Genomic DNA, 25,441 nt, shown 5'->3' with positions numbered 1-25,441 from the left:
TCATTATAGAAAGCCGATACCCCGAAAAGAAAAAGACATAAGACCCCACAATCATACTCACCAGACGCTGAATGGGAGGACCTGCAGTGGAACCCACACACATCAGATCACACACATCAGATCGTACACATCAGATCGCACACATCAGATCGCACACCCATACACATCAGATCACACACTCACACATCAGATCATACACACATTAGGTCACACAGACACACATCAGATCATACACACACACATCAGATCATACACACACATCAGATTGCACAGACACACACATCAGATCACACACACATCAGATCACACACCCACACACATCAGATCACACACCCACCAGATCACACACCCACACACATCAGATCACACACACACATCAGATCACACACACACATCAGATCACACACACACATCAGATCGCACACACACATTAGATCACACACCCACACACATCAGATCACCCACACACATCAGATCACACACCCACACACATCAGATCACACACACTTCAGATCACACACATCAGATCACACACATCAAATCACACACACACACACACACACACATTAGATCACAGACACCCACACACATCAAATCTTACACACATCAGATCTTACACACATCAGATCCCACACCCATACACATCAGATCCCACACACATCAGATTGCACACACACACATCAGATCACACACACACACACACACACACACACACACACACATCAGATCGCACACGCACATTAGATCTCACACACACCCACACACATCAGATCACACACCCACATCAGATCGCACACACACACACACTACATCCGATGACACTGATAGCTTCTGACTGGCACAAGTCTGTGGGACGCAGTGCACTGGAGCGTGAGGACCTGCAGTGAAACGCATGGATGACCCGATGGTGGAATGCATCGTAGGGTCCACTATATGTTCCACTGCAGGTCCTCGCTCTCCACTGCATTGTGTCCTGGGATCCTTTGCTGGCCAGAAGCAATTGATATCTCCAGCTGTGGGGAGTGTGTGTGTGTTGGATTGTGCGTGCAATCTGATTTGTGTATGAGTGTGCATGATGTGTATGTGAGCGATCTGATGTGTGTGTGTGTCGGCCAGAAGCAGGGGAGGACCACGTGGAGCATACCTGCTGGGAGCGCCCCCCGAAGATAGCAGGAGGACCTGGGAGTCAAGCAGACGTCCGTGGTCTGGTATGAGTCTCCTGGGAAGGGGGGTAAACTTTCCCCCAACTCGTGTTTTCCCGATAATAAGCCCTACCCCGAAAATAAGCCCTAGCGCATTTTTCAGGGTAAAAAAAAATGTAACACAGGGTCTTATTTTCGAGGAAACAGTTGTGACAGATGCTGGTGATTTCTATGAAGCCAAGAAAATGACTGCGTAAGGGTTAAACAATCCACCCTACACACTGAGGTACTTGACATTTACATCTGATTGATATTAAAAAAAAAAAAAAGGAAAAAAAGTGTAAATCTTACCATTTGCACAAAGTCAAAGAAAGCATGTTTTCATTCCGGCTTACGATAAGACTTTCTCTCTGAACTTTAATACCTCTCTGTGGGTAAAATACAAATTCACGTCTTACCCACGAACCACAGGAGCTACATTACCCACGCCTTTCCTCAAGGCTTTGGGCGCTCTCTCAAATATAAAGCAGCCGGCCAAGATACAAGTCAGCCAGCTGGAGCAATCCTCCAGGGCCTTGTTTAAACTTTCAGCTGCAGATCTCACATTTCCTCCACCCAACCTGCCGAGCTTCGTTATAAAGTGCTCAGTGTGACCCCAGGCAAATATTGGGATGCCAAAAATAAGTGAAAAAAAAAAAACCTCAACTACTTTTCCCGCACAATGCTACATAACGATCGCCTTGTGCATTTGTTACTTTTTGTGCTATTATGTCACTTGGATATTTTGTAGCTTCAGGTAGACTTCAGTGATGTCACCCTACAGGCATCCATGTTTCCAGGTCTGGATAAAAACATGTTTCTCAAATCAATGTAGGCAATTATACTGCTTATACGGCATAGGAGACTTTCATATGGAGACATACATGTGTAGGAGCCATGACATTCTGAGGTTTGTCATCTGTCATCTGTCACCATCAGGCAAGACTATTCTCGAGGATCAGCATTGGGGTAATCTAGATTACTATTTGCCAATGGCAACTAAACCCCTAAACTGAAGACCTAAACATAAAACTTAACTTTTATTCATTCAATTGTTAAATGATTAAATAAAGTGCACTGTACACAAGAACAGCTCATCTAATCCCTTTATGGAAATACACAATCTTATCTCTCTCCTCCTATGATTATTTAATGGTTGCATAGTCTTTCTTGTCAGCAGCCATTATTAGTATACACTGTCCTGTCTCTAGCTGTTAAAATCCTAAGCCTCCCCAACAAGTTTCACCTATATAGGCTTCATCAGGGGGACACGTAAGGCTGATGTTCCCCTGATGAAGCCTGTATAGGCGAAACATGTTGGAGAGGCTTTACCTTTAGGATTTTAACAGCTGGTGCCAAGACAGCATTTACTAAAAATGGCTGCTGACAAGAAACTATGTAACCATTAAATAATCACAGTAGGAGAGAGTCCCTTCAATGGGAATACTATATGCCAAAGGCAACTAAACCCCTAAACTAAAGACCTAATAATAAAACGTAACTTTTATTTATTCAATTTTTAAATGATTACATAAAGTACACACATTTTAAGAATTCAGTGCAGGAACAGCTCATATAATCCTTTTATGCAGATACACAATCTTATTTCTCTCCCACTGTAATTATTTAATGGTCGCATAGTCTTTCTTGTCAGCAGCCATTATTAGTAAACACTGTCCTGGCACTAGGTGTTAAAATCCTAAAGGTAAAGCCTATCCAACGTGTTTCACCTATACAGGCTTCATCAGGGGGAAACGTAACGCTAATGTACCCCTGATGAAGCCTTTATAGGCGAAACATGTTGGAGAGGCTTTACCTTTAGGATTTTAACAGCTAGTGCCAGGGCAGTGTTTACTAATAATGGCTGCTTACAAGAAAGACTATGTGACCATTAAGGAGAGAAATAAGATTGTGTATCTTCATAACGGGATTAGATGAGCTGTTCCTGCACTAAGTGTTCTTACATGTGTGTACAGTGCACTTTATGGAATCACTTAACAATTGAATGACTAAAAGTTAAGTTTTATTTTTAGATTTTCAGTTTAGGGGTTTAGTTGCCCTTGGCAAATAGTATTCCCATCAAAGGGACTCTCTCATACTGTGATTATTTAATGGACGCATAGTCTTTCTTGTCAGCAGCCATTATTAGTAAACACTGTCCTTGCACTAGCTGTTAAAATCCTAAAGGTAAAGTCTATACAACGTGTTTCACCTATACAGGCTTCATCAGGGGGACATGTAAGGCTGATGCCCCCTGATGAAGCCTGTATAGGCGAAACATGTTGGAGAGGCTTTACCTTTAGGATTTTAATAGCTAGTGCCAGGACAGTGTTTACTAATAATGGCTGGTGACAAGAAAGACTATGTGACCATTAAATAATCATAGTAGGAGAGATAAAAGATTGTCTATCTCCAAAAATGGATAAGATGAGCTGTTCCTGCGTACAGTGCACTTTATGTAATCATTTAACAATTGAATGAATAAAAGTTAAGTTTTATTTTTAGGTTTATAGTTTAGGGGTTAAGTTGCCTTTGACAAATAGTTTTCCCATCAAAGGGACTCTCTCCTACTGTGATTATTTAATGGTCATATTGTCTTTTTTGTCAGCAGCCATTATTAGTAAATGCTGTCCTGGAACTAGCTGTTGAAATCCTAAAGGTAAAGCCTCCCCAACATGTTTCACCTATATAGGCTTCATCAAGGGGAACATTAGCCTCACATGTCCCACTGATGAAGCCTGTATACGTGAAACATGTTGGAGAGGCCTTTGTTGAGAATAGTGACGCCTGAGCTTTATTTTTAGGTCTTTAGTTTGGGGGTTTAGATGCTTTTGGCAAATAGTAAACTAGATTACCCCTATGCTGATTTATAAACTATTTGTTAAGCCTTTGTTGAGAATAGTGACGCCTGGTGGTGACAGATGACAAATTACATACTTCAGAATGTCATGACTCCTGTCCTGGCACTGGCTGTTAAAATCCCAAAGATAAAGCCTCCCCAACATGTTTCACCTATACAGGCTTCATCAGGGGGACATGTGAGGCTGATGTCCCCCTGAGAAAGCCTGTATAGGTAAAACATATTGGAGAGGCTTTCCCTTTAGGATTTTAACAGCTAGTTACAGAATAGCGTTCACTAATAAGGGCTGCTGACAAGAAACACTATGCGACCATTAAATAATCACAGTATGAGAGAGAAAAAATTGTGTATATCCATAAAGGGATTAGATGAGCTGTTCCTGTGTATACAGTGCACTTTATGGAATCATTTAACAATTGAATGAATAAAAGTTAAGTTTTAGTTTTAGGTTTTTAGTTTGGGGGTTTAGTTGCCTTTGGCAAATAGAATTCTCAACGAAGGGACTCAATAAGACAATAATAAGCTGCAAACTTGACACTTCTTTCTTCTAGGAATAGATGGATAATGGAGATAATATTGCAGGAATCTTCCCATACTCGGTGCAGAAGTTAGAAGCGTCAGCCCCAGGCGTTCGATGTGGAAGGAATGTGCTTGTTTATTCCGATTACTCATAGTGTCAGGGCTATGTCTGTAGTAGAGGGGCTCTGGCTGTAGTGGAGGGGCTCTGGCTGTAGTGGAGGGGCTCTGGCTGTAGTAGAGGGGCTCTGGCTGTAGTAGAGGGGCTCTGGCTGTAGTAGAGGGGCTCTGGCTGTAGTAGAAGGGCTCTGGCTGTAGTAGAGGGGCTCTGGCTGTAGTAGAGGGGCTCTGGCTGTAGTAGAAGGGCTCTGGCTGTAGTAGAGGGGCTCTGGCTGTAGTGGAGGTGCTCTGGCTGTAGTGGAGGGGCTCTGGCTGTAGTAGATTGGCTCTGGCTGTAGTAGAGGGGCTCTGGCTGTAGTAGAGGGGCTCTGGCTGTAGTAGAGGGGCTCTGGCTGTAGTGGAGGTGCTCTGGCTGTAGTGGAGGGGCTCTGGCTGTAGTAGATTGGCTCTGGCTGTAGTAGAGGGGCTCTGGCTGTAGTGGAGGAGCTCTGGGTGTAGTGGAGGAGCTCTGGCTGTAGTGGAGGGGCTCTGGCTGTAGTAGAGGGGGTCTGGCTGTAGTGGAGGAGCTCTGGGTGTAGTGGAGGAGCTCTGGCTGTAGTGGAGGAGCTCTGGCTGTAGTGGAGGAGCTCTGGCTGTAGTAGAGGGGCTCTGGCTGTAGTAGAGGGGCTCTGGCTGTAGTGGAGGGGCTCTGGCTGTAGTGGAGGGGCTCTGGCTGTAGTAGAGAGGCTCTGGCTGTAGTGGAGGGGCTCTGGCTGTAGTGGAGGGGCTCTGGCTGTAGTGGAGGGGCTCTGGCTGTAGTAGAGGGTCTCTGGCTGTAGTAGAGGGTCTCTGGCTGTAGTAGAGGAGCTCTGGCTGTAGTAGAGGGGCTCTGGCTGTAGTGGAGGGGCTCTGGCTGTAGTGGAGGGGCTCTGGCTGTAGTGGAGGGGCTCTGGCTGTAGTAGAGGGGCTCTGGCTGTAGTGGAGGGGCTCTGGCTGTAGTGGAGGAGCTCTGGCTGTAGTAGAGAGGCTCTGGCTGTAGTAGAGGGGTTCTGGCTGTAGTAGAGGGGCTCTGGCTGTAGTGGAGGGGCTCTGGCTGTAGTGGAGGAGCTCTGTCTGTAGTGGAGGAGCTCTGTCTGTAGTAGAGGGGCTCTGGCTGTAGTAGAGGGGCTCTGGCTGTAGTAGAGGGGCTCTGGCTGTAGTGGAGGGGCTCTGGCTGTAGTGGAGGAGCTCTGGCTGTAGTAGAGGGGCTCTGGCTGTAGTAGAGAGGCTCTGGCTGTAGTAGAGGGGCTCAGGCTGTAGTGGAGGGGCTATGTCTGTAGTGGAGGGGCTCTGGCTGTAGTGGAGGGGCTCTGGCTGTAGTGGAGGGGCTCTGGCTGTAGTGGAGGAGCTCTGGCTGTAGTGGAGGGGCTCTGGCTGTAGTGGAGGGGCTCTGGCTGTAGTGGAGGGGCTATGTCTGTAGTGGAGGGGCTCTGGCTGTAGTGGAGGGGCTCTGGCTGTAGTGGAGGGGCTCTGGCTGTAGTGGAGGGGCTCTGGCTGTAGTAGAGAGGCTCTGGCTGTAGTAGAGGGGCTCTGGCTGTAGTGGAGGGGCTCTGGCTGTAGTAGAGAGGCTCTGGCTGTAGTAGAGGGGCTCAGGCTGTAGTGGAGGGGCTATGTCTGTAGTGGAGGGGCTCTGGCTGTAGTGGAGGGGCTCTGGCTGTAGTGGAGGGGCTCTGGCTGTAGTGGAGGAGCTCTGGCTGTAGTGGAGGGGCTCTGGCTGTAGTGGAGGGGCTCTGGCTGTAGTGGAGGGGCTATGTCTGTAGTGGAGGGGCTCTGGCTGTAGTGGAGGGGCTCTGGCTGTAGTGGAGGGGCTCTGGCTGTAGTGGAGGGGCTCTGGCTGTAGTAGAGAGGCTCTGGCTGGACCTCTCCCATTGTGTATACAGAACCAAATGAATGACTGTGCCGGGGAACTGTAATATGTTATTATGGAACCCACGTCCGTAATAATATATCATTGGAAACACCTGCTTGGAATCATGGCTGCAGAATTGCATCATAACACCAGGTATACACTTACAGACAAAGATTGCTATTTTCAGGCTGATTTTTATAGATTTGAGACGCTCAGTTGAGGTCATGTTAATTCAGCATATCATAAATGTAGGTGACCTATAGCTGCTAGCTGTAAAGTCCCCATGTGCCTGCAATACTTACACTGCGCTCGCTATTCTAGGCTGAGTGCCAGGCAGTGAAGAACTGGAAGTCTCAGCCCCTGATTGCTGGATTACTAGATGCAGCTTGTGCTGAGACTTGTAGTCCCACACTATTAATGCCTGGCATGTAGCCAACCTAATAGAAAAACTGGAATGTAAGACAATGAGTGGAGTAATCCAAGACAGAAAGGAACTACAAGTCCCAAAAGTGCACTGCAATTGATCCAACCACCCAAGAGGCAGTGTGTGCATGACAGGCAATGGGGATTACAAGGCTCCATCTGCCCAGTCCATCCTGCCATACTGACTGCACTGATTATCTCACTGATAAACATGGAGAACAGGCTGTGGACTGGGAAGAACTACAAGTCCTAGCAAAACCCTTAGGTTTGTTTATATTGGATAAATATAGATAGTGTCTGGCCCCCAATAATCAATATGTGATGGTACTACAAGTCACAGCAATTTAAGTCCTCATATAAGCTAAGAAAATAATAATAAAAATAATAATAACGAATAAATAAATAATAATAAAATCATAAGTAATAAAAAAATAAAAATTAATAATAAAGAAAATAATAAAAAATAATAAATAAATAAATGAGTGAGTAAATAAATAAACAAAGGCATAAAAGTATAGATGGACAGAAAGATAGATACAGAAGAAGATAGAAGGATGATAGATAGAAAGAGAGAGAGGGATAGATAGATAGATATAGATAGATAGATAGATAGATAGATAGAAAAATAGATAGATAGATAAATAGATAGGTAGATAAATACCTAAATAGAGGGATAGATATATAGAGGGATAGATAGATAGATAAATAGATAGATAGATAGATAGATAGAGGGCTAGATAGGTAGATGGAGAAGTAGATAGAGGGATAGATAGAAGGTATAGATAGAGGGATGGATAGTGGGATGGATAGATAGAGGGATAGATAGATAGATAGATAGATAGATAGATAGATAGATAGATAGATAGATAGAGGGATAGATAGATAGATAGATAAATAGATAGATAGATAAATAGATAAATAGATAGGTAGATAAATACCTAAATAGAGGGATAGATATATAGAGGGATAGATAGATAGATAGATAGATAGATAGATAGATAGATAGATAGATAGATAGATAGATGGATAGATAGAGGGATAGATAGATAGATAGATAGATAGATAGATAGATAGATAGAGGGATGGATAGATAGAGGGATAGATAGATAGATAGATAGATAGATAGATAGATAGATAGATAGATAGATAGATAGATAGAATGAGATAGATAGATGATAGATAGATAGATAGATAGATAGATAGATGGATAGATATATAGATAGATAGATGGATAGATAGAGGGATAGAGGGATAGATAGATAGATATATAGATAGATGGATAGATAGAGGGATAGATAGATAGATAGATAGATAGATAGATAGATAGATAGATAGATAGATATATAGATAGATAGATAGAGAGAGAGATAGATAGATAGATAGAGGGATGGATAGATAGATAGAGGGATAGATAGAGAGATAGATAGATAGATAGATAGATAGATAGATAGATAGATAGATAGATAGATACTGTGGCTGTATATACTGGAGTTATTAGACATCATAATTCCATCCTATGGATCTAATTGCCTGTCTATATGTCTATAACATGTCAAGTAAAGAAGAACTACAAGTTTCAGCAGGTCCAGCTTGGTAGCTGCATGGAATGGCTGATTGAGCACAATAACACAGAGATCTGAGTCAGGATCCATATAGAGCAGTATGAATGGACCTACAGCACACTCAGTGTTACACCAGTAATCCCCACTCTCAGTATTGTGGTTAGCCTAAATACACATGGCCATAAAAAAGCGAAGCTCTAAAGTCACCCAAGGTCGTGTGAGCAGCCCCTCCGGCCGGCACTCACCTCCCTGGTGAAGAGGATGGCCGCATCGTAGTGCTGATCGTGCTCATCGTCCAGCTGGTTGTGCTGATGCTGCCATTTGCAGAAGTTCTTCAGGGTTGTGGCCGCGTTCTTGCTCACCTCCGGCCCCTTTTCCTTGTCAGTGACCATCACCACCTTCACCACTGCCAAGCGGATGTGGTTCTCAATACTGGGATGACTGTAAAGCCTGGAAGCGATGGAAGCCAAGGTCAACAAATAATGGTGGAGGTCCTTCCCATACTTCTTGGACATAGACTCATCAGCTACCAGGAGGAGCTCCACATGTCTGGATTTAGATATGGATCTCCTCTGGCGTCTTTTTAGTGTGGTTCCCCCTTGTAGTAAAAATGTTTCCTTGAGGTTGGGGTCAGATGCCAGGCTTTGGTTGACTTTGTGTGGACTGCTCCACCTTTGGTGGTCTTCCCTGTGGTGCCTCCTGGAGTTATTCCCATGCTTATGGTGGTGATTTCCAGACCCTCTGGTTTCACAACTGGCTCTGCTAGGAACAGTCTCAAAACTGAAGCGATCCTTGATAAAAACATGCAGGACCCTCTCAGAGCCATCCCTGTACACCTGCCCCACTCCTGCCTTGCCCTTAATCAAAGGCTTAATGGTATAATGGGCATGCTTGACTGCAAAGAAGCCATCCAGACCCCCACATAGGTTGAATACAGCCAAGGACTGTGGGTTGGAGTCTACAGTCCCTCTGTAGAAGCAGTGCCTATGAAAACGATGCTGAGGATGCAGACGTCCCAGGTACTTGGTGCTGAAGTGAGGAGAAAGCAGCATATCGTCCCTTTCCAAGTCCAAGATAAACTTCTTGCCATCTGCATAGAGGATGTAGCCCACTTTGCCTCCTCCAGCATAGATCTGGTCAATATTTTGCACTATTCCACTCCTCCTCTGGGGCTCAGAAGATGGGTGATGCTTGGAAGAAGCAGGTGGATCCCCATGCTTGGAGTCTGCAGTCCTATCACAAATAGCAGCAGCAAACATTACTAGCAAAATCAGCATCATTGTTCTCCCTTGGAAATTGGAAAGAGAGAAGGAAAAAAAAAATAGTAAAAAAAAGAAAAAGAACCAGCCTGGGATGAATCAGCCTGAAATGTCAACAGAAGCTCAGACTGGGCTCAACTTTCTTGGAGCAGCAGCAGAAGGTGACTTTATTTCCTCTCCTCCATTAGATCCTTGCACTAGATGCTGGAGACCAGGGACAATAATACCCCCAAAAAGCAGTGTGCTCACTGGGGTTAACTCCTTGAGAACCAGAGAGTTTCCTGGAGAAAGCTTTTTTTGACCTGTCCTCCTGGAGTCATCCACAGGCGCAGCGTGTGTTTGCACTTACTCTCCCCCCCCCCAAAAAAAAACAGCCTTGTGGATGTGAGCAAGAAGAGACGAGAGAGAGATTGTGAGGATGAGGAGGAGGAACAATGAATTTATACTGGAATGCTTTTTAAATGTGAGTAGTCACTGCCTCTTTAGTGCACCCTCCCTCCCACCCTGCAATAATCACATGCAGGAAAGTGTTACACTCTGTGAATGGCTTTTCCTTCTTCTTCCATTCTCCAGGGCTCATATTCTCCTGCTGCTGCTGCTGCTGCTGCTATTTCACAACTGTCCTGACTAACAGCTGACTTCATCCTAAACACAACATTTATTGCAATTTAATGTCTTGTCCTGGAAACTGGCACCGGATTATTTACTGGAGGCTCCAATAATAAAACACTGATGCAATGCCATCATGATCTTGGGGGTCCAAAAATGACTCTTCTTGGATTAGGAATTTCCCATTCTCATTAAGTGCTGGCTGGATACACCTTGCCTTGAGTCTATTACCATCCAAGCTGTCAGGTGATAGATTGTCTGTCACTTAATTGTTATTATTGATGGGAAATGTTGACTTAGAAGGGTCTCGGTGACTTGGCTCGCTGTGCCAGGGGCATCCTGTAAATGCTTCTTATTGCAGCTGAATAAACACCGGCTCCACCATTTGTCTTGTGCTGCCTTCATCCTTCTTTCATCTTTAAGGGCTGATTACATAACCTTAAGGTAGGTCACACATAAATGGATCAGCAGAAATGTGCTATGAGAAATGAAATGGGTTCTATTTACTAATATTGTACTGAACGAGGGGGGGGGGAGCGAAATTGCAAATGACAAGTGGATTGGGAATCCTAATTACAGTTAGCCTTTCCAGATCCGCGTTCCTTAATACAGTGTGTCCCACCCATATCCTGTCCACCGACATTAACTTGAGAACGGAGGCAGCTATAGGCATAGAAGTGATGTCTAGGTATAGTAAATTAGCCATGTGCTACTACTTTTATGCCTATAGCTTAAGAAAGTAATTTCTTTTAACACAAGGAAGGGTTGGGGTAAGGGGGGGAGGTCACCTTTCCATTTTATAAGAAGAGTTGGAAGTCTCATATGAATGGAAACAGTGTGTCTTTAATGAAAGTTGTCTACCCTAGTTATCTGTGGAACTACAAGTACCAGATACTTAGACTATTTTTTCAACTTGCTATACAGTGTGTCCTCCCATATTCTGTCAATAATAATAATAATAATAATATTTATTCATTTATATAGCGCTATTAATTCCACAGCGCTTTACATACATTGGTCATACTGTCCCCATTGGGGCTCACAATCTAAATTCCCTATCAGTATGTCTTTTGGAGTGTGGGAGGAAACCGGAGGAAACCCACGCAAACACGGGAAGAACATACAAACTCCTTGCAGATGTTGTTCTTAGTGGGACTAGAGCAGCGTTGTCCCCAGCGCTGCAAGGCTGCAGTGCTAACCACTGAGCCACCGTGTCAACCGCCATTAACTTGAGAACGGCGGCAGCTATAGGCATAGAAGTGGTGTCTAGGTATAGTAAAGTAGCCATGCGCTACTACTTCAATGCCTATAGCTGCCACCATTCTCAAGTCAATGGCGGTGGACAGGATATGAGTGGACACACTGTATATTCTACTTAGTAATTAAATAGCCGGAAGAGAGTCATTTCTTTTAACATAAAGGAAGGGTTGGGGTAGGGGCGGTCACCTTTCCATTTTATAAGAGTTGAAAGTCTCATATGAATGGAAGCCGTGTGTCCTTCATGAAAGTTGTCTACACTAGTTATCTGTGGAACTACAAGTACCAGATACTTAGACTGTTTTTCAACTTGCTATACAGTGTGTCCACCCATATCCTGTCTACCGCCATTAACTTGAGAACGGCGGCAGCTATAGGCATATAAGTGGTGTCTAGGTATAGTAAAGTAGCCATGCGCTACTACTTCTATTCCTATTGCTGAATAGAGTCATTTCTTTTAACATAAAGGAAGGGTTGGGGTAGGGGGGTCGCCTTTCCATTTTATAAGAAGAGCTGAAAGTCTCATATGAATGGAAGCCGTGTGTCCTTAATGAAAGTTGTCTACACTAGTTATCTGTGGAACTACAAGTACCAGATGCTTAGACTGTTTTTTCAACTTGCTATACAGTGTGTCCACCCATATCCTGTTCACCGCCATTAACTTGAGAACAGCGGCAGCTATAGGCATAGAAGTGGTGTCTAGGTATAGTAAAGTAGCCATGCGCTACTACTTCTATGCCTATAGCTGCCACCATTCTCAAGTTAATGGCGGTGGACAGGATATGGGTGGGCACACTGTGTATTCTACTTAGTAATTAAATAGTCGGAAGAGAGTCATTTCTTTTAACATAAAGGAAGGGTTGGGGTAAGGGGGGGGTCGCCTTTCCATTTTATAAGAAGAGTTGAAAGTCTCATATGAATGGAAACAGTGTGTCCTTAATGAAAGTTGTTTACACTAGTTATCTGTGGAACTACAAGTACCAGATACTTAGACTGTATTTCAACTTGCGCAGCCTTGTGAGTTTTACACGTTCTAATCATAGCATTTCTGTATGCAAGGTGTCGATTCGTATTGAATTGATGATGCCCTACAACTTTGTAATTCACTTTTTTTCTCTATCTCGTTCCGTTTTCGAGATAAAAATGCTAACTCCATTGTTTTCCACCAGGTGGCGATATAGGTGGTTTCATTGCGTAGCACATGGCTACTTTACTATACGTAGACACCACTTCTGTGCCTATAGCTGCCGCCGTTCTCAAGTTAATGGTGGTGGACAGGATATGGGTGGACACACTGTATATTCTACTTAGTAATTAAATAGCCGGAAGAGAGTTATTTCTTTTCTTTTAACATAAAGGAAGGGTTGGGGTAGGGGGGGGTCACCTTTCCATTTTATAAGAGTTGAAAGTCACATATGAATGGAAACTGTGTCCTTAATGAAAGTTTCCTAAACAAGTTATCTGTGGAACTACAAGTACCCAGATACTTAGACTCTTTTTTCAACTTGCTATATACTATAAGCCATAGCATTGTAAAGTGCCATGTAATAAATGGCACTATAATAATAAATAATAATAATATTATTATTATTATTATTATTAATAGCATCTAATGTGCAAAATATGTTGTCTCCACAGGTGCCGCGATGTGATGGGGTGTAAGAAAGTGAACTATTTTCTTTGGGGCTATGACACATTTTCCAGTTCTATTTACAGCCAGTTATTGGCATCTGTATGGTGCCTAATGTATATGTGCAGGTAAATGTTATTGCACATTGTCTTGACATTGAGATAATGCACTTTAAAGAGAACCTTTCACTGCCATAAATATGTATTTCATTTTTTTTAACCTTGTGTGAATGCAGCTGTACTCCATATTCCAGCATTGTTTCTTATCACACTCAGACTAGGGGATGTCCACCGCACAGTGCAATACAAAGGTTACAATAGGGGATGGGAAGGGTAGGAAGGCCCTTACTGTAGGGATAAGGGAGATGGATCACCACCTGATACTAACCTGAGTCTGCACCCTGAGCTCCTTATCGAACTTATGCAGGTCCTTCCCCCGGCCGCCGTCACAAGCGTAAACCCTTGCTGTCCCTCCACTCACCCTGGCTAGTGTGAAGGCCGGTGAGTGCACTAGACATTAACACTACTGTAATAAAAAAATGGGGAAGGAATACAGACAGGGGGACATAGACAAAAGGATATGCTGCAGTCTAACACCAGGGCTGCTAGCAACATGGCTCCAAATGCTTCAACAGGCTTCCTCCTTCAACAGTCATCATTTCAGAATGATTTCTTATTTTACAACCAGCAACAGGTGATGGGACATGTGACTATTTAAAGGAAATGGGAAAGGTCACAAACTGGCTGCGCTTGAGATGAATTAACAAGAAACTACTAGCAAGAAAAGTGTCCTTAACTCTTGCTGATCTAAAACAAAGCAAATACTTATAATATCCCGAGTCTCACAAGGCAATGTGAGACTCATCCCAAACTTGTCACAAGACTCCATAGATGTAGAAACGTGGCACTCAAGATAAATGTGAATAGTGGTCTTTTATTGAGAAGAACTTGTAGGACCAGCACAAGCACAGACGTTTCGGTCAAAGACCTTCATCAGTGTGCGTACAGAGGGTCCTCAAACAGTATAGTAACTTAGCAAACGGCGTTGCCGGGTATGACGTGGTGTCCACCACTGTCTATGGGGCATGCACACTGATGAAGATCTTTGACCGAAACGTCTGTGCTTCCGCTGGTCCTATAAGTTCTTATCAATAAAAGACCACTATTCACATTTATCTTGAGTGCCAAGTTCCTACATCTACTTGAGATGGTTTTGGACCCTACTTGAGCACCACCCCAGAAGTTCCATGTGTATCAACTCACAAGACTCCATAGGACCCTCGTGATATTTTTCTTTTATTTCGGCACCCCTCCAATCCTGAGATATGGCATCCTGTTTACTGTATATAAATCTAGTCTTGTTGGCCAAGGGGGTGTGGTCCTCATGAAGATACCCACAGAGAAAAGTAGAAATATACACCCACTTGGCAGGGAAGAGGCAGCCATATTTTTAGATGGAGAGGAGCAGAAAGCAAATAAAATACTGCTCTGGATTCAGAAGAACAGCTAAATTCACACTAGGTAAAAATAATGCATATATATAGCAAATGACAGGTTCTATTTAATACATGTATGAGCCTTTAAAAGAAATAATTCATATATAGTTTGGTGTTTTTTTTACTTAAATGAACTCAGCATGTTTACTTTACTATGCTTTCATTAAAAAGACTAGGGAAATTTGTCCCAGTGCCACATCCATAAGCAGGGCTGGATTAAGGTTGGTGGGGGCCCCTGGGCAGAAAATCTGGTGGGGGCCCCATAATGTTAACATTTTTAGCCATAACAGTAGAGCGCGAACCGTAGCATTTAGATATAAATCCAATGAACATTTATCTTCTCCTGTTCTGCCACATTCAGATTTACAGTACTACAATACAGATACAGTCCAGGATAACTCACAGGAGTCTTTTATACACAGAAAGTAGAGTTAGGCTATGTGCGCACGTTGCGTTTGTCTCTGCAGAAATTTCTGCAGCAATTTGAACAACACACGTGCGCTTCAAATCGCTACAGAAAGAGTCCGTAATGAAAAGCCAATTTCATGCGCTCTGAGTGCAGCCCCTCCCATAGACAGAGCAGGGGCTGCATCCAAAGCACATGAAAGAAGTGACATGTCACTTCTTAGAACGCAGCGCTTCTGGCAGCAGCCGAATCGCTGCGCTCTAATACACCACGTGCACACGGCTCCTGCATAATCTTCATAGATTCTGCTGGGGACGCAGGACGCATTCAGTTACGCTGCGGTGCAGATCTCAGCGTAACTGCATGCAAATACGCAACGTGCGTACAGAACCTTACTCACATATTTTTTATTGATCCCAATGTTAAGGCAGCCCGGGCCGGCTCCAGGTCTTTGTGGCCTCCGGGTGAAAGAGTCTCAGTGGACCCCATCCACACACAGACACGCACATACACATATAGGCATACGTACATATACATATTTGAAGACAAATTCAGAAAAATACATATAAACAGACAAATATATGCACAGTCATATACACTGACATATATGCAGACACAGACGCATTAGGGCTCGTGCGCACGTTGCGTAATTCCATGCATTTACACTGCGTATAGCACTGCAGTGTAAATGCATGCGTCCTGCGTCCCCAGCACGATCTATGTAGATTATGCATGACACGTGCGCACGTAGCTTTTATGAACGCAGCGATTTGGGTGCTAAAATGTTGACCCAAATCTGTGAGTTCATAAAATGAGCATGTCAATTATTCCGTGCGCTATGGATGCAGCTCCCACTCTGTCTATGGTGGGGGAAGCAGCCATAGCGCTTGAAATCGGCATTTTTTGTAAAGAAAAACTGCATCCATTATGCAGTGTTTCTGCAGCGATTTGACGCGCACATGTGCTGTCAAATCGCTGCAGAATATTCAGCAGTTACGTGTGCATGAGCCTTTACAGGTATTAATATGGGGAAATCGCCAGCAGCCTCACTCACCTCTCCCGCTTGTTTCCGTCCAGCTCCTTTAGGACATGTGGCTGTGTTTCACGATGGCTGTCACTAACAGACATGACTGCACACTGACAGCACTGCTGTATATACATCACAGGAGGGGCTGGGGGCTACAATATATACATTACAGGAGGGGCAGGGGGCATAGACGTTACTGGAGTGGCAAACAGCTCTGGTGGTGTACTCATTACTGGGATAGGTGACATAGCGCTCTGGGGGACCCATATAGTTCTGGGGGGCTGCACAGACTGCTTCTTACACACACAGCTCTGACACACACACACACACACACACACACACACATACACAGCTCTGACACACACACACAGCTCTGACACACATACACAGCTCTGACACACACAGCTCTGACACACACACACACACAGCTCTGACACACACAGCTCTGACACACAGCTCTGACACACACACACACACACACACAGCTCTGACACACACAGCTCTGACACACACAGCTCTGACACACACAGCTCTGACACACACAGCTTTGACACACATACACATACAGCTCTAACACACACAGCTCTGACACACACAGCTCTGACACACACAGCTCTGACACACACACACACAGCTCTGACACACACACACACAGCTCTGACACACACAATGCACCCACCCATCACCCCCCCACACACACACACACAATGCACTCCCCTTTACCGCCTACACACACACACACACAATCACACAATGCACCCCCCATCACCCCCTACACACACACAATGCACCCCCTTTACCCCTACACACACACACAAAATGCACCCCCCATCACCCCTACACACACACACAATGCACCCCCCTTTACCTCTACACACACACACACACACACAATGCACCCCCCATCACCCCCTACACACACACACACACAAACACACACACACAATGCATCCCCCCTACACACACACACACAATGCACCCCCCATGACCCCCTACACACACAATGCACCCCCCATCACCCCCTACACACACAATGCACCTATCACCCCCTACAAACACACACACACACACACACAAGGCACCCCCCATCACCCCCTACACACACACACACACACACACGCTCAAATACAATGCACCCACCATTCCTCCCTACACACACACACAAATACAATGCACCCCCCATAACTCCCCCCACACAAAACACACATACAATGCACCCACCCATCACCCCCTACACACACAAAATGCATCTCCCCATCACCCCCTACACACACAATGCATCCCCCCCACACACACAATGCACCCCCCATCACCTCTACACACACACACACAATGCACCCCCCCATTACCACTCCCCCCACACACAATACAATGCAACGCTCATCACCCCCTACACACACTGCCCCATCCCTACACTCTCCTGCCTCATCCCTACACACTCCTGCCTCATCCCTACACACTCCTGCCTCATCCCTACACACTCCTTCCTCATCCCTACACACTCCTGCCTCCCCCCTCCCTCGGAATACAGTACTCCTCCTCTGCCTGCCACAAAGCTGTGTTCCACTTCCTTCACAGATGTTCCCCGTTATGTGTCCTCAGCCCCTCCCCACTCATCCTCATTAATTAAACCTGTCTCTTTGGCTCCTTCATGGAGCGCTTACCATCTGATGTCCCATGTGCCGGCGCACGCAGCACTGTGATGACGTCAGCAAGGTGCTGATCTCATCACGTTGCTACACGTCGGGGGCGGGGCCCAGTCCCAGCGCGCTGTTCAAATGTATTTACGTTTGAAAGACGCAAATACATTTGAATAGGAAGAAGGACGAAGCTGCGAGCACCGGCTCCGCTGCGCTCCTCTGCATTGTGTGCATGCTGGGCACACAGCACACAGCAGAGCCGGCACAGCACAGCGCTGCCTCCTGCTCCTGCTGCAGCTAGTGTGTCGGGCCTGCATGCACACACTGTGGAGGAGCGTGGCTGCACATACAGCGGCCCATTACACCGTGCCCCTGCTTCTAGGGGGGGGGAGGTGCCTCCCCGCCCCTCGCTGGGTACGCCCATGACGGCCGCAGCACATAGCAGGGAGCTCATTGGCACACCTCTGACTCCGGAAGCACTGGTACTTCCGGGGTCATTCAGCGTCCTGTGCCCGCAGTTTGTTTTTGCGTCTTAAAGACGCAGATACAAATAAATGCCGGTGCACCCCCCCCCCCTCCGAAAACACAGCTGATTTATTAGACTGTCTTTACGGAGGGGGAGAGGGTGTGAAGAAAAAAAAAATGCTGACAAGTATGGCCCTGGTGGTGGGGGCCCCCTTAGAAGCTCTTTTGGTGGGGGCCCCTGGGCTGGAGCCCCGCCTGCCCCGCCTATAATCCGGCCCTGTCCATAAGGGAGGTGAGACTTATGACTGCTTTACACGAGACGACCGATTGTGCGATTTCACGATCGATCATACCTGCCCCGTCGTTTGTGCGTCACGGGCAAATAACTGCCTGTGTCGCACAAAGTGGTGAAACCCCCGTCACACGTACTTACCTGCTGAGCGATGTCGCTGTGGGCGGCGAACATCCTCTTCCTGAAGGGGGAGGGACGTTCGGCGTCACAGCGACATCACACAGCCGCCGGCCAATAGAAGCAGAGGGGCGGAGATGAGCGGGACGTAAACATCCCGCCCACCTCTTTCCTTCCGCATAGCCGGCGGGTGCCGCGGGACGCAGGTAAGCTGAGTTCATCGTTCCCGGGGTGTCACACGAAGCGATGTGTGCTGCCCCAGGTACGATAAACAACTGGCGCCATTTTAAATAAACAATATTTTGAAACTGAGCGACGAGTACACGACTCACGATTTGTGAGCGATACTGCGTTGCTCGGAGGTGTTACACGAGACGACGTCGTGAAAGATGCCGGATGTGTGTCACGAAAACCGTGACCCCGACGATGCATCGCACGATAGCTCATCTCGTGTAAAGCACCCTTAAGGGGTACTTTGCACGCTGCGACATCGCTAGCCGATGCTTGTGATGCCGAGCGCGATAGTACCCGCCCCCGTCGCACATGCGATATCTTGTGATAGCTGCCGTAGCGAACATTATCGCTACGGCAGCTTCACACGCACTTACCTGCCCTGCGACGTCACTCTGGCCGGCGACCCACCTCCTTCCTTAGGGGGCGGGTTGTGCGGCGTCACAGCGACGTCACACAGCAGGCGGCCAATAGAGGCGGAGTGGCGGAGGGGAGCAGGACGTAAACATCCCGCCCACCTCCTTCCTTCCGCATAGCCGGTGGAGGCAGGTAGGAGATGTTCCTCGCTCCTTCATACACAGCGATGTGTGCTGCCGCAGGAACGAGGAACAACATCGTATCTCCTATTGGTGCGACATTATGAAAATGTCCGACGCTACACAGATCACCGATTTACGACGCTTTTGCGATCATTTATCGGCGCATCTAGGCTTTACACGTTGCAACGTCGTTACTGGCGCTGCATGTGCGTCACTTTCGATTTGACCCCGACGATATCGCAGTAGCGATGTAGCAACATGCAAAGTACCCCTTATAGTCTAGGGTTATGGCATGTGACCCCTTGGAAGAATGCAGAGAGGTAGGCTGCCGCTCTGTCATTCATATGTAAAGGGGGCAAATACAATGCATGCATAGAAATGGTGCCAAGCGCCTGTTGGGCGTATACCTCTAACAGCAAAATAATCCTTTATGGGGAGATGTAATTGTCATATATTTAGTGAGAGAAATGCATAAATGGCTACACAGGGCATTATATGGGCTTTCTGGCCTTTAAAAGTTGACAGAAACCTTGTTTATAAAAGAAAGGAGCCATATTGACTACAAAAATCCACTACAATGTTCTCTCCTGGACCAGAACCAATGACCTCCGGACCATCAGTCCCTCGACCTTGCAGCTAATCAGTGGCCTCAGTGGTCAGGTCACTGGTGGTCATGACATCATTACTTCTAGTCTCACATTGTCTATTTGAAAAGACCAGGTGGGGAGTTATCATTCCTTTTCAGCATCAAAAACTTGCCAAATTTAGCTCAAGGCTTTTTCTTCGATTACATGCATAGCTGAAACATGCACCATGTCCATTTGTCATATCTTACTAAAGGCTGTCATATGAAAAATATAATTTGCTCTACTCTAATATAAAGGTGGAGAAAAGCTCCCTCAAAGGACACAACCCCAGAGGGAGGAGATGTTTCACCCCACTGTTTAGATAACGAGACCCCCATAATCAAAATGTTGGGCAAAAAAGCAGATAAAAGCGTTTTTTTTTTTTCGTTTTTGCTAGTTGGGTGTCATGTTCGAACTATGGGAGGTCCGGCGTGAGGCCAAAAACACAACTAAACAGGGGAAATACAATGACAAACAAGGAGTACACTGGGGACACTAACAATGGTGGGCCCAAGCGCTAGTGAAAGGAAAGATGGGCACCTCCTCACTTACCTGCAGGTCTACCCTGCACTCCTAGCCAGTCCCTATACAGGTTCCTCACCTGTCACTGAACAGGAACCAGAAGCCCTGAGATGGCCCTACAATTGTCCCTGACTAGGGTGTGGGCATGTGACGCTGGCCTCACTGCTGCACTGAAACAACACATCGGGAAAGGAAGACAGACAGGGGGAAAACACCACAACAGGCTGCTGCAGTCAGAACCAAGACTATAGACACACCAGCAACTTCCAGAGAGGGCTCCACCAGCTCCTTTCACCACTAGGCCAAGTATCCAAATGAATGAGAATAACCGGCACCCTCTGCTGGTTGCAGAGGGTATATAAAGGGACTGGGAATAGTCCAAACTGGAAACACTGATCAGGAGTTTGAGTTGGCTGCAAAGCAAACTGAAATTAACCCTCTCATTCCCAAAGCAAGAAAAGCACATTAAAATAGCAGAATCTCACCAGGTACTGTAAAGTGAGACTCAAGTGGGCTTTACACGCTGCGATATCGGTCCCGATATCCCCAGCGTGGGTACCCGCCCCCATCTGTTGTGCGACACGGTCAAATCGCTGCCTGTGCCGCACAACATCGCCCAGACCCGTCACACATACTTACCTGCCCGGCGACATCGCTGTGACCGGCGAACCACCTCCTTTCTAAGGGAGCGGTCCGTGCGGCGTCTCAGCGACGTCACTGAGCGGCCGCCCAATAGCAGCGGAGGGGCGGAGCTGAGCGGGACGTAACATCCCACCCACCTCCTACCTTCCACATAGCGGCCGGGAGGCAGGTAAGGAGAGCTTCCTCGTTCCTGCGGTGTCACATGGAGCGATGTGTGCTGCCGCAGGAACGAGGAACAACCTCGTTACTGCTGCAGTAACGATTTTTGAGAATGGACCCCCATGTCACCGATGAGCGATTTTGCACGTTTTTGCAATGATGCAAAATCGTTCATCGGTGTCACACGCAACGGCATCGCTAATGCGGCCGGATGTGCGTCACCAATTCCTTGACCCCAACGAGTTCGCATTAGCGATGTCGTAGCGTGTAAAGCCCCCTTTAGACCCAGAGCCTGTCACTAATCTCTTACAGCAGAGAGACGACCGTGACATTGGGTTTTTGTTCCTTCCAATGGAAAGCTTTTGAAGAGATGAGTCAACGTAATCTTTTCCATGCAAAAGGACCATCAACTGTTTCCTGAATGAGTGACCCATTCCAGCTTTTAGGGAACCAAGGTCTCCATTCATGGGTGGTTATCATGTTGTTGGTGCTGAGCAGTTCCCGATTTTGGAGTTTGCTGTTATAATTTAGTCTTAGACTTTAATGTTGATTGTGATTTTAACCCTTATGACAACAGTTGACCAGAAACTTTATGAGATTACCAAAACAATTATTTAGGAACAAGGAAGAGGGGACTTGATGCACTGACTTCTAGTAAGGTCAGTAAACAGTGCGCAATACTAAACTGACTTATGTTCCCATTTTCTTGGCTCTTTAAGATGACTCGGCAGCTCGGTGAGTGTATAACGCATTATCCGTGCCCTTCACAAAGAGCCGAAGCTTCTCTCATCTTTCTCCATTCACATTCATGCAGGTAACAACAAGGAGAAGCACTTATTCCTATTTGTACTTGGTCACATCAGGCACTTTGCTGATGGTTTCTTCTTACATATTTCTTCTCAGATTCCCTGGAGGGGTGGAGAATGAGACTTTCCTTTGAAGATGAATTTCCACGCTGCTGCCCTGCTGTATTATCTGGTCGCTCCCTCTCGTAAATTGAGCAATTTAGATAATAAAAGAATATTAGAAAATTGTATTTGGAGTTCAGTGGGTTAACCAAAGCGAGGTACGATGATTAGTCATGATAACCACAGAGAAAACATGCTCTTCTCATCAACCATGTGGCAAAATGACCAAGCTGCGACTCTTGACATTCGGTTAGTGCATATCTATCATGGTAAGGTAACTGAGAGCTCCTCAATTACTTGATGCATAATTGTCTCTTTGTGGGTTAACACAACAATGTATAGTGGACCAAACAGGCCAAGATTTTAAGAAGTGCAAAAGGGACACCAGACCTAAGGCCCTAACCACACTAGGACCTAGGAGGCCTTCATCAACCACCAGATCTGATCGTCCTTTGGGCCTCCTCATCAACCAAGAGGAGATGGGTGCAGTAAAGGGTCAGATGGGGCCCAGATCCCTAAGTTGGTATAGGATAGCCTCTAAAAGTATTTTATTTCCTCTTCTATTCACCATAAATACTGTGGTTTAAGGAGGACCAGTCACTTGCCATAAATATGTATTATTTTTTTACCTGGTGTAAATGCCACTGTTCTCATGAATCCAAGTTTCTTTTTTGTTCCTGTGTCTCTCTGATTCTGAGATATGATTTCCTCTTCCCTATATATATAAATCTTCTCATTTATCCAAATTGGTGTGGTTTTCAAGCAGAATATTATAGAGGCGCTGAGGAACACACCCACTTGGCTAAAAATACTAGATTTCTATACAGAAAAGAAGAGGACATTCCTCGGGAATGGAAAGGAGCAAAAACAAAAGAAAAGCAACTCCACACAATTTTATACTATAGGGAAGCCAATGGGAAAGACTCCAGAATAAAACACCTTACGCAAAGCACTTCTCAGTATTTCACTGTGTTCTCCTCCCTGTCTGTGATTCCCCGGCCAGACTGACTGGAGAATTATAGACCGGGAGGAGAACACAAAATGTACAGTCTGGCTGGGGAATCACAGACAGGGAGGAGAAGACCTAATGTACAGTCTGACTGGAGAATCACAGACAGTGAGGAGAAGACCCAATGTACAGTCTGACTGGAGAATTATAGACCGGGAGGAGAACACAAAATGTACAGACTGTACATTGGGTCTTCTCCTCACTGTCTGCGATTCCCCGGTCAGACTGTACATTAGGTCTTCTCCTCCCTGTCTGTGATTCCCCAGTCAGACTGTACATTGGGTCTTCTCCTCCCTGTCTGTGATTCCCCCGTCAGACTTTACATTGGGTTTTCTCCTCCCTGTCTGTGATTCCCCAGTCAGACTGTACATTGGGTCTTCCCCTCCCTGTTTGTGATTTCCCAGTCGGACTGTACATTGGGTCTTCTCTTCCCTGTCTGTGATTCTCCGGTCAGACTGTACATTGGGTCTTCTCCTCCCTTTCTGTGATTCCCTGGTCTCACCGCCTAACTTCACTTTGTGAATGACCAGTCTCCTCTGTTTCAAAACTCAGTGATCTGTAGTTCACAGACAGAAGGCAGGAGAAGTATCGTAAAGAGGCAATTCATGAAAGTGTTGTAAAGAAAAACTCAGAAAACACTGCTGCATATAGCAACCCACCAAAGACCGGCTTTTATATTGTCATAATTTTTGTGATTGTTACTGGGAGCAACAAAGACAGTTTCTTTCACAAAGTTTCCATAAGCCAATGTATCTGGTGGTACAACCCATATTTATATAAGCTCTAACCATAGCTGGAGCTGCCTCTTTCCAGCTGCCTTCTCCAGAGTTGCCGTCCGCTCGCTCACCCTTATTGAGATGTCTTTGTTTTTATGTTTCATCATTTGTTCTCACTGTTATTTGTTCTTGATTTTAGTGCTCTTTTTATACCTCCTTATGATAAGTCTCAGCTGGAGGTTAATGGTTACTGTGGAGATGAAGTGGTGGAGTTGAAGGAAGCCTTCCTCATCGGGAGTCCGGTGTTCGAGAGATAATGCTTCAATTACAGTGATTATACACATGACACGTTAACTGGTTTCATGGTGAATATTAAATAAAAGCAGTGGTCGACCTCCATCCAGACTAAGGAGTTCATGTGTGCTGTGTATTATTTGGTGGTGGGACGCCCGTCTTTGGTAAGGGTTCGCATGTTGGTCTCTGCAGTCATGCCAGAGTTTAAAAACAACCAAAGCATGTACAAAATGTCACAACATTAAATAAAAAACACCAAAGATGACAAAAAAACCTCATTCAATTTATTTTTATTTTGTACTTTTATACTTTTTATTTGTTATTTCCATTTTTATGAAGCTCATAAAGATAAGAATTACCCTGTCAAGAATCCAAGGCTTTGAGTGGTCTACTGTAGATTGTGTATACACACATAGCAAACACGCATGTGTGCACTGAGTGCATCCATACACATACAGTATGTATACACACATGCATGTGTACACCAAACATACATACACATATGTATATACACATAGCACACACATGTACACCAAACATACATACACATACGTATACATACATAGCACACATGCATGTGTACACCAAGTACATACATACACATACGTATACACACAGCACACACACGTGTACACTGGGTACATACATACATGTATATATATATATATACACACACACACACATAGCACACATGTTTACACCAATACATACATACACGTATGTGTACTCACATGGCACACATGCATGTGTACACCAAGTACTTACATGCACATATGTATACACACACAGCACACACATGTACACTGAGTACATACAGTACATACACATATATAAATACACACATAGCACACACGTGTACACCAGTACATGCATACACATATGTATACACATATAGCACACATGCATATGTATACCAAGTACATACATGATGCACATATGTATATACACACATAGCATACACATGTGTACACCAGTACATACATACACATATGTATACACACATAGCACACATACATGTGTACACCAAGCACATGCATACACATATGTATACACACAAAGCACACATGAA

General features: G+C 45.4%; 1 protein-coding gene and 1 long non-coding RNA gene across 4 annotated transcripts in view; one reads left to right on the top strand and one right to left on the bottom strand.

Moving 5' to 3' along the window:
- The window catches only part of ADAMTS5 (ADAM metallopeptidase with thrombospondin type 1 motif 5), a 149,191-nt gene extending 138,934 nt beyond the window's left edge, over positions 1–10,257 (bottom strand). Inside the window, exon 1 of the mRNA XM_075335057.1 lies at positions 8,775–10,257. Coding sequence (XP_075191172.1) covers positions 8,775–9,809 — 1,035 coding nt within the window. The 5' untranslated portion in view covers positions 9,810–10,257. The remainder of the gene's footprint in view (positions 1–8,774) is intronic.
- Positions 8,752–24,575, top strand: LOC142290942 (uncharacterized). Of its 3 annotated transcripts, none has more exons than XR_012750406.1 (6): positions 8,752–10,251; positions 10,362–10,841; positions 13,293–13,412; positions 22,165–22,259; positions 22,349–22,602; positions 24,278–24,575. It is a non-coding gene; the product is annotated as an uncharacterized LOC142290942 (long non-coding RNA). The 3 variants fall into 3 exon arrangements; XR_012750407.1 differs by having other exon boundaries at positions 8,769–10,643; positions 10,759–10,841; positions 24,278–24,574; XR_012750405.1 differs by having other exon boundaries at positions 8,772–10,841; positions 24,278–24,574.
- Positions 24,576–25,441: the final 866 nt, after the last annotated feature.

Source organism: Anomaloglossus baeobatrachus, chromosome 2 (genome assembly GCF_048569485.1).
Source record: "Anomaloglossus baeobatrachus isolate aAnoBae1 chromosome 2, aAnoBae1.hap1, whole genome shotgun sequence".
Lineage (NCBI taxonomy): Eukaryota > Metazoa > Chordata > Amphibia > Anura > Aromobatidae > Anomaloglossus > Anomaloglossus baeobatrachus.
This window is presented reverse-complemented; position numbering and strand designations above follow the sequence as displayed.